The sequence below is a fragment of the Rhincodon typus genome, chromosome 34 (assembly GCF_021869965.1).
Source record: "Rhincodon typus isolate 14 chromosome 34, sRhiTyp1.1, whole genome shotgun sequence".
Classification (NCBI taxonomy): Eukaryota; Metazoa; Chordata; class Chondrichthyes; order Orectolobiformes; family Rhincodontidae; genus Rhincodon; species Rhincodon typus.
Genome location: NC_063365.1, coordinates 4,578,441 through 4,593,051, shown reverse-complemented (window position 1 = coordinate 4,593,051; position 14,611 = coordinate 4,578,441). Strand labels below are relative to the sequence as shown.

At 41.7% G+C, this 14,611-nt stretch overlaps 1 protein-coding gene across 1 annotated transcript; it reads right to left on the bottom strand.

The window, feature by feature from the left end:
* Positions 1-2,343: 2,343 nt before the first annotated feature.
* On the bottom strand, positions 2,344-12,655 carry ghitm (growth hormone inducible transmembrane protein). Its single transcript, XM_048616250.1, has 6 exons — positions 11,231-12,655; positions 8,396-8,537; positions 6,965-7,073; positions 6,566-6,754; positions 6,300-6,471; positions 2,344-2,584 (listed from the first exon to the last, which is right to left on the bottom strand). Exons 1-6 carry the CDS (start codon positions 11,380-11,382, stop codon positions 2,497-2,499), a joined length of 852 nt encoding a protein of 283 aa, XP_048472207.1. The 5' UTR covers positions 11,383-12,655; the 3' UTR covers positions 2,344-2,496.
* Between the last annotated feature and the right edge of the window lie 1,956 nt (positions 12,656-14,611).

The following is a 14,611-nucleotide window of genomic DNA, read 5'->3' as shown; positions in this document are numbered from 1 at the left end:
AAAGAATCACTCATTGGACTTGGGTGTCACTGGCTGGACCAGCATTTATTGCCCATCCTGAGTTTTCTGTGAGAAGATGGTAGTGGTGAACTGTCTTCTTGAATAACTGCAGTCCACATACTGTTGGTATTTTTTGAAACTTCATGGTGATTGGTAGAAGTGAGTAGCTTGCTAGGACATTTCAGAGGGCAGTTGAGAGTCAACTACATTGCTGTGGGTCTGGATTCAAATATAGGTCAGACAAGTAAGGATAGCAGATTTCCTTCACTGAAGTACATTAATGAAACAGGTGGGTTTTTGCCCTGATAAAGCAGCAATCATGGCCACCATTGGGTTCTTAATTCCACATATTGTCTTGAATTCAAATTCACCGTCAGCCTTGGCAGGATTTGAACACGGTCTCTCAGAGCACTAGCGGAGTTTCTGGACTAATAGTTTCGCAACAGTGCCATTAGTCCATCACCAGGGAATACTAACTTTGCATGACTCATCCATTCGAAACCCTAGATCCCCCTCCATCTCGAAATTTTGTGGTGTCTGCCAAAGTGAACAACTTCACATTTTCCCACATTTTGGTCCATCTGCCAAATTCATGCCCATTTAACCTTAACCAATTTATATCATTCCTTGTTAAGTCATTTTTAAAACATACTTTACTATCAAACTTAGACAAGAGGAATAGGTCATGGTGGTTAAGTCACTGATATAAATGGTAAACTGTTGAGAGCCAACACCGCTCCCTGCAAGACTTCACACTCATCCTATCCTGCCAATCTGGAAAAGACCCATTTATACATGTACATAGTTTTCTCCTAGACACCAATCTTCTAGCTATGTTGTATCTCGCTCAACATGCCACGGGCTCGTACTTTGCACAACAACATTTCATGAAGAACTCTGTCAAATGCCTTTTGGAAATTTAAGTATAATACATGAATGGGATCTCCTTTATTTCTTTTAGAAATTCCAATAGACTGTCCTACATGACTTCCCTTTCACAGAACCATGATGATTCTTTCAGAATTCCACATTCCCATCTATCCCTGATAATCTTAGATTCTTGCTATGCCAGAGAATTAATCTATTCCCACCTCCACTGGAAGCATTCCAAGTTGCACAACCCCAAGAGAGTAATAAATTCCTTCCTGCCTATCCTAAAAGCCCCCGAGAGCAGTTATAAAATCCTTAATTCTAATGGATTACTTATCCAGAAGCTCAAGATAAAGCTCTGGAGATATGGCTCAAGACAGAAAGCAAAATTTTTCCCAGAATCCATACAGTGTACAAGATGGCCATTCAGCTCAACAAGTCCACACTGACCCTCTGAAGAGCATCCCACACAGACCCACTCCCCTACCCTTTCCCTGTAACCCTACATTTCTCACGGCTAACGTACCTATGCTATATACCCTTGAACATTATAGGTAATTTAGCATGGCCAAATCTTTAGACTGTGGGAGGAAACCAGAACACCCGGAGGAAACCCACGCAGACACAGGGAGAACGTGTAAACTCCACACAATTGCCTGAGGGTGGAATCAAACCCGGGTCCCTGGTGCTGAAGTAGCAGTGCTAACCACTGAGCCACCGAAAGGGAATGAAAAGCTGACCTAATGACAATCATGTAACCGTTGCCAATTTTTTGTGAAAACACATCTGGTTCACTAATGCCCTTTACAGAAGGAAATCTGCTGTTCTTAAAATAACTCTAGACCCACAGCAATGTGTCTGACTCACAGTGACCCTCAAATGTATGGGCAACCCACTCCCCGCTCAAGGGCAAATAGCAACAAGCAGCCTGTTGCCAACACCCAGATCCCACACAAAAACAAAGTTCCAAGATGCACTGTGTTCTTACTGGATGCCACAGCAGGCTCAATGGCTGTTGCTCCTACCTCTCATGGCCCGATGGCGAATCACAATTGTCTCAAGAGTAGATTCTTGACGGTAACCATCAAACACCGAATATAAACAGTACACGTACTTGAAGCTTAGACTGGTTGTACACAACTTTTCAGCTCAAGATTTCTACATTCACAATTCAACCATGCTGTTACTCTTCAGCCACAACACTGGACCACAAAATAAGCCTTGCAGATCTTGCCTAATCTTTCTCATCCTGGTACAATGTTACAACTATTAATTGCAGTTTCATTTGAGAAAACTTTATTGAACAGAAGCAATAAAAATGCAAGTTATCTTTGAAATTGCATGAAAATGGCTTTCAAATCTTGAAAATATAAAGATCACCTCTCTGTGCACACAGAGACCTATGTAGAACTCAATATACCCGATTATAACTGATTTTATTCTTCATCGAAAACAAACGAGGTGCAAAGAATATCCACGTTAAGCCACTGTCCCTTTATTGCGAGCTATTTCAGCAGAGGGTTTATACTTGGCTCTGATCAGCAGGTACAGTGATGGTTCAGCAACTTATACATATTGGAAAGCAGATTCACAAAGTCCTAGTTTAATCAGCCAGTTTTCTTCCCATCAGTTCTTCCTGCCAGTGCCACTGCTTGACAGAATAGTTGCTACTCGAATGAAGATATTTAATGTATCCATATAGATCCCCATACACCTAGAAAGAAGCACAAAGATTAACACTAGCACATCAAAGTGCTTCATGTTTAATCAAAAGTACAGATCACATTGTGTTTTAACTGGGGTCTAGGGATCTATCATTAGCTCAGTGTCAATCAATCAGGGAGAAGTCTCGAATAACTCTTGACCAATTTAAGACTGCATGTAGATCAGATGGAAGCCGAAACTGATCTTGGTTGTGCTATTGTCGATTAACACAGTCGCATGGTGTTTCATGTAAAGACTGCCACTTTGATCATGGGTAACTTCCTCTTGGCGGCACTCCTCCCGTACCTACTCGTGACATCCAATGTACTGAAAGACTGAATCTGCTGGGTCACATTATTGCAGGATCAATTTTACACGTATGCCCCCAATATACTTCTCCAGCACTTAGCACAGGACACCCTGCAATTTAACATTAGAAAGACGTTCTTCAGTCCTTACCAAAAACGTTCTTTCAGTATATGCCTGTACCATGTGTTTCCTATATTGATTCCTATATTGATTGCCAACCAAGAATCCATGATTTAGACAACCTGAAAGGCCTACTGTCTCCAGTATACAATTATCTGGTTCACTGATGTCCTTTAGGGAAGGAAACTGCCATGCTTACCTGCACTGGTCTACACGCAATGTGGTTGAGTATCAACTGCCTCTGGGCAACTAGAGATGGACAATAAATGCCCTCAACCCATGAATGAATATGGAAAAAAAATTTGGGTATGATTTAGATCATCTATTAGACTCAATTTGCACAGTAAAGATGCTTAAAAGAATGTAGGCTACAGACTGTGGAAATGTGCACATTGTTCAGAAGGACGCCATTTGTCACTATCTATTAACTTTACCAGCAAGCGGAGCATGTTACAGTCAAGGTGCACATACCACCCCACCAACCTCCACATCCAGTGCATCATCCTCCGCCACCTACAATCCGACCCCACCACTAAAGATATTTCCCTCCCCACCCTATTCGTACGGACTGCTCTCTCCGCAACTCCCTTGTCCGCTCCACACTCCCCACTAACCCCACCACCCCCGGCACCATTCTCTGCAACTGCACAAAGTGCTACACCTGCCCATACACCTCCATCCAAGGCCCAAGACAAACTTTCCAAATCCAAACCTGTACATCCTCCAACTTGGTCCACAGTATCCACTGCTCCCGATGTGGCCTCCTCTACAATCAGGGAGACCAAGCGTAGACTCCGTGACCAATTCGCGGAGCATCTGCGCTCATTATGCTAAAGCCACCACCACCTTCCAGTTGCTAACCATTTTAACTCCCACTGCCAGGGCAACATGCCCATCCTGGGGTCTCCTCCAGTTCCACAATGACGCCACAGGCAAACTGGAGGAAAAACATCTCATTCTACCTCGGGAGGCTACAGCCCGATGGCCTGAACAAATAATTCACCAGTTTCAAAATCTCCCCACCCACAGCCTCATCCCATGTCCAACCCTCCCTCTCATCCCTGCCTCTCTGACCTAACACAACTTGTCCATCTTCTTTCCCACCTATCCGTCCCAACGTTCCCACTGACCAATCCACTCTACCGACTACATGCATCCACCAATCACCATCCCACCTACCTTCCCCTAGCCCCACCCCTCCTTCATCTATTTATTCCCTAGCTTTCTTCCCCCTCCCCAGTCCTGATTAAGGGTCCCAACCCAAAATGACGACTTTCCTGCTCCTCTGAATCTGCCTGACCTGGTGTTCATCCAGCTCCACACTGTGTTCACCTTGATTGCGCTTTCAGCCAAATGGCATGGGTATGAAACTTAGCTTGACAGTATCTGATTCTGCAGCCAGGATTCATTACATTGACTGACTTCAGGCTCAGTCCTGGGCCAATGGCTGGCCTCATGTTCGGGTCAAACTATCAAACTGGAGTGGCCGACTTTAGCTCAATCAAGAGTCATGTGGAGGCAAGCTGCTCAACCACAAGGACCTGGGCTGTAAAGACCTCAAGAATACAGAAAAGACACTAAGAGATCTGGACCACTCATTTATAGAGGACAGTTACTGATTAATGGTAACTGCAGAAAGATGAAACGCTTTTTGGCAAAAATAGAGGACCTTTAAAGCAGCACTCAGAATCTACCTGAAACACTTGGAGTTGCTGACAAAATAGATTAAGATGCTTAGGGGCCAATCCAATGAATGGGAAGCAGTATTATAATTTGCATTCAGCCAGGAAGATGCCTTTGTAACTGTTAATGCTCCTTGTGAATTATAATCAAAATGGATTCTGGGTCTGTTGCTTCTAAACATCAACTTACTGGATTACTAAGTAATTGAAAGTGTTACTGGATCCTAAGGGCCGTGAAACTATCGGCCAGTGTAAAGTAACAGACATTTGAGAGTGAATTCAAGCACAAAGTAGTAAAAGGACAATGTTAATCAAGGGACCAAATATCCTGAAAAAACTATTTTTGAGAAAAGCTCTGATTGTCAACCGAGTCCAAGATATTGAATAGATATTGTGCAACATTTCCAGCTTTATAGTGCCCTTGGTGTATAACATCTCAAGCCATTACATCACAACAAAATCAAACAGATAGGAGTCCAAATCAAAAGTAATAGTACAAAAGGTGACAAAAAAAACTTGGTCAAAAACATTTTTAAGGTACGTCTTAATCAAGTGTCAGATGGTGAGGAGGGCAAGTATTATGAAGAAATTCTACTACTTGGAAGAGGGAGGTGATGCCCGATTCCTGTGAAAGGATTTTAAAAATGACTCCAGAGTTGGCAATTATAAAGATAGGGAAAGTTAAGTTAATTGAAGCACTTAAACATGAATAAGAATTTTAAAACCATGGCGATAAAGGGCCAGAGGTCAATGTAGGTGAATAAGCAATTGGGAAAGGGTGAATAGGGCTTGCTTTTATTTAGCAAATGGGAAGAGTTTGAAACGAGCTCACATTTTACAAATGTAACAGATGAAGGTCAGTAAAGCAGATTATGGAAGAGTCATAACAGAGCTAACAAAAACAAGGATGAAATTTCAGTAGGAAATAAACTTGAGGGGAGAGCCAAGAAATGCAACATTATATAGCTGAAAGTGGGCAATCTTTGGAGTGAAAAGGAACTGGATTAAATAGGATGCCAAGATTGAGAAGGCTCTGCTTGACAGATTTGGGGGGTGGGTGGAGTCAATGGTGGTGAAGATATGGAGTTTGCAGTAGGGATTTCAGTCTTGTGAAGGTGATTGTATTCTTCCCAACTTTAATTGCAAGTAATTTCAGTCTAATCCCATGACACCATTTTGAGCTGGAGAGTTGTTAAGGTGTCCTTGCCAACCATTATTCCTCATGTGGATCAGTTAGTTCAGTTGGCTGGATGGCTGGTTTGCGATGCACAGCATGGGTTCGATTCCCACACTGAGGTCACCAGTTCTCAACCTCTCCCCTCAGTTGAGGCATGGTAACCCTCAGGTTAAACTACCACCAGTTGTTACTCTTTAATGAGACAGTGGTAACTTTCAGTCCCTCAAACTTTAATCGCTAACACAGATGATATGGTCATTAATCACACTGCAGCTTTGAAACGTATTGCGCTTACCTACAATACTACCGCAAGTACACATCAAATGAACTTTATTAACGAAGGTGTTTTACAAAAACAAGAAAGGTACTGTACAATTGCAACATCCTTCCTTTATTCTTCTGCAAAAGAAAAACCAAGGAAAAAATCCAATACTTACGCATTAATGGGATCAAATTTCCGAACGCTGTATACTGGGTACATCTCCGCTCGTTTGATCACTTTTTGGGTATCATACAACAGGAACATGCCAAAAAGGACAAGGCCTCCATAGACAGCTACAGAATACAGACCAGCGCCAAATGCAGAGGTAGGGGGCAGGAACATGGAGCCTGAAAAAGCGCACGAATTTACCTATGAGTACATTCTCAAAAATAGATTAAAACCTCAAAGACGCACAGACTGACTTTCACCGAAGTCACTTACCTATAGAGGAAGCAAAAACCAATCCCAGACCAACAGCCAATGGCCCACCAATGTGCAGGAACTTTTCACTGGGGGCACACATAGCCACAGTGGAGAGACCACCAACAATCCCTACTGTGTACCAGGCAGCTCTCATTAGGATGGGGCCACCAAGAAGAACCATTGGAGCAACCACAGCTCCCATCACACCTGAATAGAAATAAAATCATAGATTAACAAATCTAGGTTTTCAAATGTCAAAAGTTGAAAGTTTATTAGGCTTAAATGCTAAAGTATTGAAATAAACAAAGTACGGCATCTGAATGTCAATATAATTTAGTTATGAAATTCCTATGTCTGGCACTTTAACAGATATTAACCAGTTAGGTTAAAATCAAAATGTTTAAACACAGTTCTCACCTGAATGCAGTAGCCAGGCCAAGTGCTTCGAATTCAGCCCTTCCTCATAGGGTATAGACCTCACCAAAACACTTGCTCCTATCATTGCTGCAAATGAGGCTCCTATTGCCTGTTAGCAGTTAGAAAAGGAAATCAAACTTCAGGAGACAGATGCAACACTTAAGCCATACAGCAGAACAAATCAATTACAGGAGCCAGATCGGAAACAGACAACAATCACTGTAAAAACCAAAAGAACTGCAGAGGCTGTAAATCAGGAACAAAAACAGAAGTTGCTGGAAAAGCTCAATAGGCCTGGCAGCATCTGAGAAGAAAAAAATCAAAGTTAACATTTCAGGTCCGGTGACCCTTCCTCAGTTCTGACTTTTTCTTCACAGATGCTGCCAGACCTGCTGAGTTTTTCCAACAATCATTGTAATTTTATCCTGAAATGCTAACTAGGATAATGCTATTGGTGAGCAGTTTGAGTCTAAGTCTTTCTCCAAGCTACTGATCAAATCAAAGTTTAGAAGTTTTTTTGAGCAGTACTGGATATAAGTTACTTTAACAATTAAACATTTCATAGTGAACTCATTAAAAACTGAAGATTACAAATATGCATCTGAAGCACAGGTGTACAGGTAGTTACCAACAAAGACAATACCTTCTAACAATCTAAATTTTAACAATCTACATTTATATTGCTCTGTTGCCAAACAAGTATTTAGATCAAATCATTATGATATATCAATGGAAGTGGTGATCTGCAGTGGATTTAAGTCAACAACAGCCCAGCATGAGAACTTGAAACAATGCCTCAAGACTCCCCACGTGGCAGAAGGCAAAGCACTGCAGTGGTTTATTTATCAGCTTTACTTAGGCTCCTTGACTCAAGGTACAAACTAGTTTAGCGCTGATGACATGCTTAATTTCTTGCAAGATATAACTTACTAAATTCGCTGGCAGTCATGTGCTAGATGTGCATACTCAGAGATGCAAGAAGTCTATGTGGCCAATCCTGAAGTTCCAGCACAAACCCTATCAGTATCATCAAGCAATATCACATACATGGATATTATAAACTTGGTAAACTCAGGACAGATGTGAATTATGACGTTCGGCTCTGGGAAGAGTTCACTTTGGTTGCAGGACTGGTTACACAGTCAGGGTAAAGTCTTGTCAACATGACAAAAAACAAAACTAGCAAAGTAATTCCAAACTAACCTGAATTGACTTGTCCAAGACAATCCTGGGAGATTTATTTATTCCTTATCAAACAATATTAAAAATTAGTTTGCAACAACCCCTTCCTGGAGGGAAGATTTTTAAAATAATCTTCAAGATGGTTCAATGAAATACCTTTGGAAGTGTTTATGCAAACATCAGCACATCATCATGGAGGCTTTACTAAGTGATGCGAGGTGGTGCCCATGACTATTCTTAATAACTTACCAGGAAGGAATTCTTCATCATAAGATTCATGATTGCTGGTGATCTGCTGATCGCTACAGCCGACAGTGCTGTGAGTCCTATTCCTCCTGAAAAATACATGTATGTGGAGCGGATCCGTTCTTTCACATACTGTGGCCAAACGCTGCGGGAATAGATTATCAGGTTAGTGGCATTTTATAAAGTCAGACATTAATTCCAAATATTTCTCCATTGCCAGCATGCTTTACTTCAAGCTAGATCAAATAGTGTAAGGAGGTCCCAAGTTTCAACACTGATCACTGAGCTGATCTTAGTTACAGTAGCAGTTAGGTACTAGAATTGACTTCAGCATCCCTAGTTGGTAAACAGGAAACTATCATTCATGGACCATAACTAATAGATATAACTTAAACTACATTTACAACTGATGCTAGAGATTTCAATCCTAAAAATTATTAGTTTTAGTACTCATCCCTACTGTGAACTTAGATCAACTTCCAATTACTTGCTTTTGATAGGAAACATACTGCTAATTTTACTTCAGTCTCCGATTCCGGATTCAGAAATTCTTTTTCTACTGTCAATTCTACTTTGTTTATCTTAAGTAGAGAGGTAATGTCATGTGAAATCACTTTCAAATGAAGCAGAGTTTAAAGTATCAAACTTTATTCCATTTCTTCCCTATTCAATTTCTGTTCCAGAGTTTGTTGACTACAGGATAATTCCCTTTTATTCATGAGCACTGAGGGCCAATATCCCACAAACATACACTGACTGGAGTCACAGATGAAGAATTTGTCTGGTTACTGGAGGACCACTACCACTTGTAAAGCAGCAGTCTAGTGAAAGCAAAAGGGAAGAAAATCAGGTGATTTTTTCTTTTCCTCTCCCCTCCACTGGGTATTTTCACCTGCCTCACCTGAACTGGCAAACTGGATGTTCAAGAGGGAGCCAATCCAGTCAGGCTAGAGGTAGTTAAAAGATATGCTCCAGAAAGAGAGGGTTTTCCCTGCTCTTCCTGCTCAAGTTAACCTGTGCAATTACCAGGTCTCCTGGTGGCTGATGAAACAATACAAGTCTGCCCTCTGTGACTGGTTACCCAGCCAGAGACAAATGAAGTCGCCATTCTAAAATAACCTAGTTTCTAGTAACTCAGAATACATGTCTGTCCTGTGCTCTTCCCAGCTCTAATGATTCTGGCAAAACAGCTGAACTTTCTCAGCTTTTACTTTTCTTCATTGTGGATAGCATCTTAAAATCAATAACCACTAAGTACAACAATAGGAACCTTGTTGCTAAGAAAGCAACTTTGATTTCCTGCCTCCAATTTTCCACAGCTCTTTGCACATGGTTTGTCAACTTTACTCAAGATACTCAAGAGAAATTTAGACAACCGGAAGAAACCATTACTTTACGTCCGTACGGTCCCAGAACTGGAAAAATTAATAACAATACCTCATGTATACATTTTCCACTTGATATTTATCCCAGAACTTTGATCCCAACTCACAGGGGAGGCGAGAGTGATGGCCCTTGACATCATGGCCACATGTGGAAGTGTGGCATCAAGGAGCCCTAAGCAAAAACCGGAATCAATAGGTATGGGGGGTGGGGGGGGCACAAACTCTCTGATTAGAGGGCTGTCTGGCACAGAGAGATATAATTATGGTTACTGGAGGTCAGTCATCTCAGCTCCAGGACATTACACCAGGAGATCCTCAGGATAATCTCCGATGCCCAACCATCTTCAGCTGCTTCATCAATGAATTTCCCTCTATCATTAGGTCGGAAATGGGGATGTTTGCCAATGATTGCACAATGTCAAGCAGTGTTTGCAACTCCTCAGATAATGAAGCAGTCCACGTTTAAGTTCAATAAGATCTGGACAACATCCAGATTTAGCTTGACAAGTGGCAAGTAACATTCGCGCCACACAAATGCCAAGCTACGAAAATCTCAATCACCCCCTGTCATTCAATGGTATTACCATCACTGAATCCCCCACTATCAACATTCTGTGGGTTACCATTGACCAGAAACTCAACTGGATTTGCCATATAAATACAATGGCTACAAGAGAAGGTCATAGGCTAGCAATACTGCAGTGAATAATTCACCTCCTAACTCCCTGAAACCTGCCCACCAGCTACAAAGCACAAGTTAGGACTTTGACAGAATACACCCCACTTGCCTGGATGGGTGAAGCTCCAGCAACACTCCAAACTTGACACTATCCAGAACAAAGCAGCCTGCTTGATTGGCACCACATCCACTCCCTCCACGAAAACTCGGTTGCAGTGTCTTATCATCTATAAGATGCACTGCAGAAATTCCGTGACCGCTACCATCTTGAAGGAAAGGCCAGCAGATACTTGGAAACACCATTAACTGCAAGTTCCTCTCCAAGCCACTAACCATCTTGGCTTGGAAACACATCACTGCTCCTTCACTCTCGTGAGGTTCAAATCCTGGAATTCCCTTCCCAAAGGCATTATAAGTCTACCTACACCACATGGAATGCAGCTATTCAAGAAGGTAGCTCACCACCCCCTTCAAGGGTAACTAGGGATAGGAAATAAATGGTGGCTGGTCAGCCAGTGTCACCCAAAAAGCTCAAATTTGCTGCTAAAATTCTTTGGCAATTCAGTGCAAACACTCATGACTTTTAAACAAAGTAGTTAAATTTAAATTGCAATCTTTGCCATTTGGTGAAAACAGAATGCTAAATATCAACTCTGAACATTACATGTAGGTAAACATTCCAATGATCTGTAGTGAATATTCTTGAAAGGTCATTCTAAATTTGTATCAAATTGCTCTGTCATTCCATACAAATGCTCACAGTTACATACTTACACAGCTTTCTCAATGGCTCCAATCTCGTTGGACATTCCCAGTCCATAGTAACAAAGTGCCCCAAGACCTACAGCTGCTCCTCCAGCCACAAGCAATCTTCCTGCGGAGTCGACTGAAACACAACAGTTCAGATTTGTCAGAATATTCTGCATTGAATGTTAGTAGAATCAAAAGGTCTAGTAAGCACACCAGGCAACACAGTGTGCTAGTTAAGTCTTTCACACACATTAAATGTAGATTTGAGACAATCCCTGATAACTAGGCTGCTTGGCTCCTATGGATACTAATCCACAGACTACAACTCATAATACAGATTTAATGAGCCAGTTTACTCAAGGGTCACCAAGATATTATTGATGTCAGATTCGCTAAAACATGAGTGAAACAGCATTCAGAAAGCTTTATGAAGCATCCAACCAGATAGCACTTCATACTGAACAGAAGATACAGCTTTCTTTAATCCATCCTCCACTTCACAGTAATGTTCTGAATGATGGCACATACCTAACATTGAAAAACATAAATTTCCAAGACATCTCAACGGGTGACAAAACTAGAATGAGGTGGTGAATTAGGAAGACCGATGACCTGCTGAAGTCTGATTTTATAAAACTATTGACTGCAAAGTGACATCTGAACAAAGTAAGAATCTCACCTTTTGAGAAAGATGCCAGTGAAATAGATAAGATTACTTTTAAGTGAGGATAAACAGAGGAGAAAGGGTGGAGGAATGAACTGGCAACATAGAAAGTGGAGGAGAAAGCTGAAGAGCAGAAATGATTACAGCAGTGCAGAACAAGTAGAGAGCAGATTACAATGGATACAGAGATCATAGTGAGAGGATTATTTAACTGCTGACAAGCTTTGTTCTTGTAAGTAGTTTGAATCAACCAGTTCAGACATTTTATGAATTGAATCATTTGTCGAGTGTATTCAATATAAAACACAGTGAAAAATGTATACCATCACTGTACATAGGTGCCATTCACATTAACAGAATTTTTAAAAAAAATTGAGAGAGAGAGTCCAACTTTTCCTTCCCTGCTGTTACAGTCCCACTTCATGCTACACGAGCCCAGACCTTGCCACCGCCAGGGGCCCATTGCACAGAAGTAAAAGTCTTGCTCCAAGCTTCACAGGCTGACCCACCGGCTCTGTAGCCACGCTGCCTCTGCTCCAGAGCCCATTAAAGTTGCTTTTTGACAGAAGAGCTCTCTTTTATCAGGTAAGCCTACTCCTCCGCTGACATCTTGACTTATGACATACCTACGGGACAAGTGGAACTTGAACTTGGATCTTTTGGCCTAGAGACAGGGATGCCACCACTCTGCCACAAGAGAACAATGTTAATGTCAGAACTTACAGGATAACAAAGAAAGAAAACAGGAGGAGAAGTAGGCCATTTGAACCTTTGAGCCTGCTCCAACATTCAATATGATCATGGTTGATCATCCACCTCACTATTCTATCCTATTAGTGAAGACAGACAATAGCACCTTCTCCACAATAATCCTTAACAGTGGCACCTCACAAGGATGCGTACACAACCCCTTACTGGACTCCCTGTACACTCATGACTGCGTGGCCAAATTTCATCCAAATGCAATCGACAAGTTTGCTGATGACACCATGTTGTAGGCTGGATAACAAAACAATGAGGAGTCAGAATACAGGAAGGAGATAGGATGCTTGGTGTCTTTGTGCAAAGATAAGAATGCCTCCCTCAAGGTCAGCAAAACTGACTTCAGGAAGAAGTGAGGAGGACATGCCTCTATTTATATCAGCATCAAGTTCCTGGGAGTGACGATAAACAATCTGTCCTGGGCCACCCATGTAGATAAGATGGTCAAGAATGCCCAGCAACGCCTCTTCTTCCCCTGGAGGCTTAGGGAAATTTGGCATGTCCATAAAGACCTTCACCAACTTTTACAGATGCACCACAGAAAGCATTTTATTTGGGTGCATCAAAGCTTGATATGGCAACTACTCTGCACAGGACTGTTAAGAAACTGTAAAAATTGTGAACACAGTCCAGACCATCACACAAGCCAACCTCCCATCCATCGACTATATCTACACTTCACACTGCCTTGGAAAAGCAGCCAAAGACCCCTCCCACCCCTTATAATACCTTCTGACCTCTTCTGTCAGACAGAAGAGACAGAAGCTTAAACACATACCAACAGACTCAAGAATAGCTTCTTCCCCGTTGTTATTACACTGAATGGACCTCTGAAATTTCGTATCTAATGTTGATCTTGCTTTTGTTTACCTCCCGTGCAGCTCTAATTTTGTCTGTCTCTGTTCAACCACCCCATGATCTATATGTCATTATATGTTATGATCTGCCTGTACTGCATGCAAAAAGAACTTTTCACTGTACTTAGGTCCATGACAATAAATCACATCAAACCAAATCACGCTTTCTCCCTGAACTCTGATCACTTTAGCCCTAAAAACTATATCTAATTCCTTAAAAACATTCAATGGTTTGGCCTCGTTTGCTTTCTGTGGCACAGATTTCCACAGGCTCACCACTTGCTGGATGAAGAAATTTCTACTTATCACAGCCTTAAAAGGCCTATGTCATATCCTGAGACTGTGACTCCGACTCCTGGTTCTAGACTCCCTGAGCTTTGTGAACATCCTTTCTGCATTTACCACTGCCTGTTAGAATTTTATATGTTTCTATGAGATTCTCCCTCATTTTCTTCTAAACTCCAGCGAATGTAGTTCAACAGATCCAATGCATCTTCATGTATCAGTCTGGTCATCCCAGAAAGCAGTGTGATGTACTCCAATGGCCAGAACATCTGCCTCATAAGGAGAACAAAACTGCACATAATACTCTGGGCATGGTCTTACCAATTCCCTGTACAATTGCAGCAAGATATATCTGCTCCTGTGCTTGAATCCTCTCGCTGTGAAGGCCAACATACCACTTACCTTCTTCACAGCCTTCTGCACCTGCCTGCTCCTTCTCAGTGACAGGTATATGAGGACACCGAGGTCTCGTTGCACCACCCCCTCTCCCAATCTATTGCCGCTCATATTTAATTCCGGTTTTCTCCCTTCCTACATTTTAAAAAAATAGTGGGGTTACATTAGCAACCACCTAATCCATTGTAACTATTTCAATTTCTAAAATACCTTGAAAGGTAACCATCAATGCATCCACTATTCCTGGGGGCACTTCCTGAAGTTCTCTGGAATGGAGATTATCCTGGGTATTTATTGGTCTTTAATCTCAATTATTTCCTGAAAACTATTTTTCTACTCATACCAATTTTCTTCAGCTCCTCCGTCCGACTAGACCATTTTTGGGACGTTACTTGTGCATGGATGAACTGTATGAATCGTTCATTCCTGTCTGTCACAAAA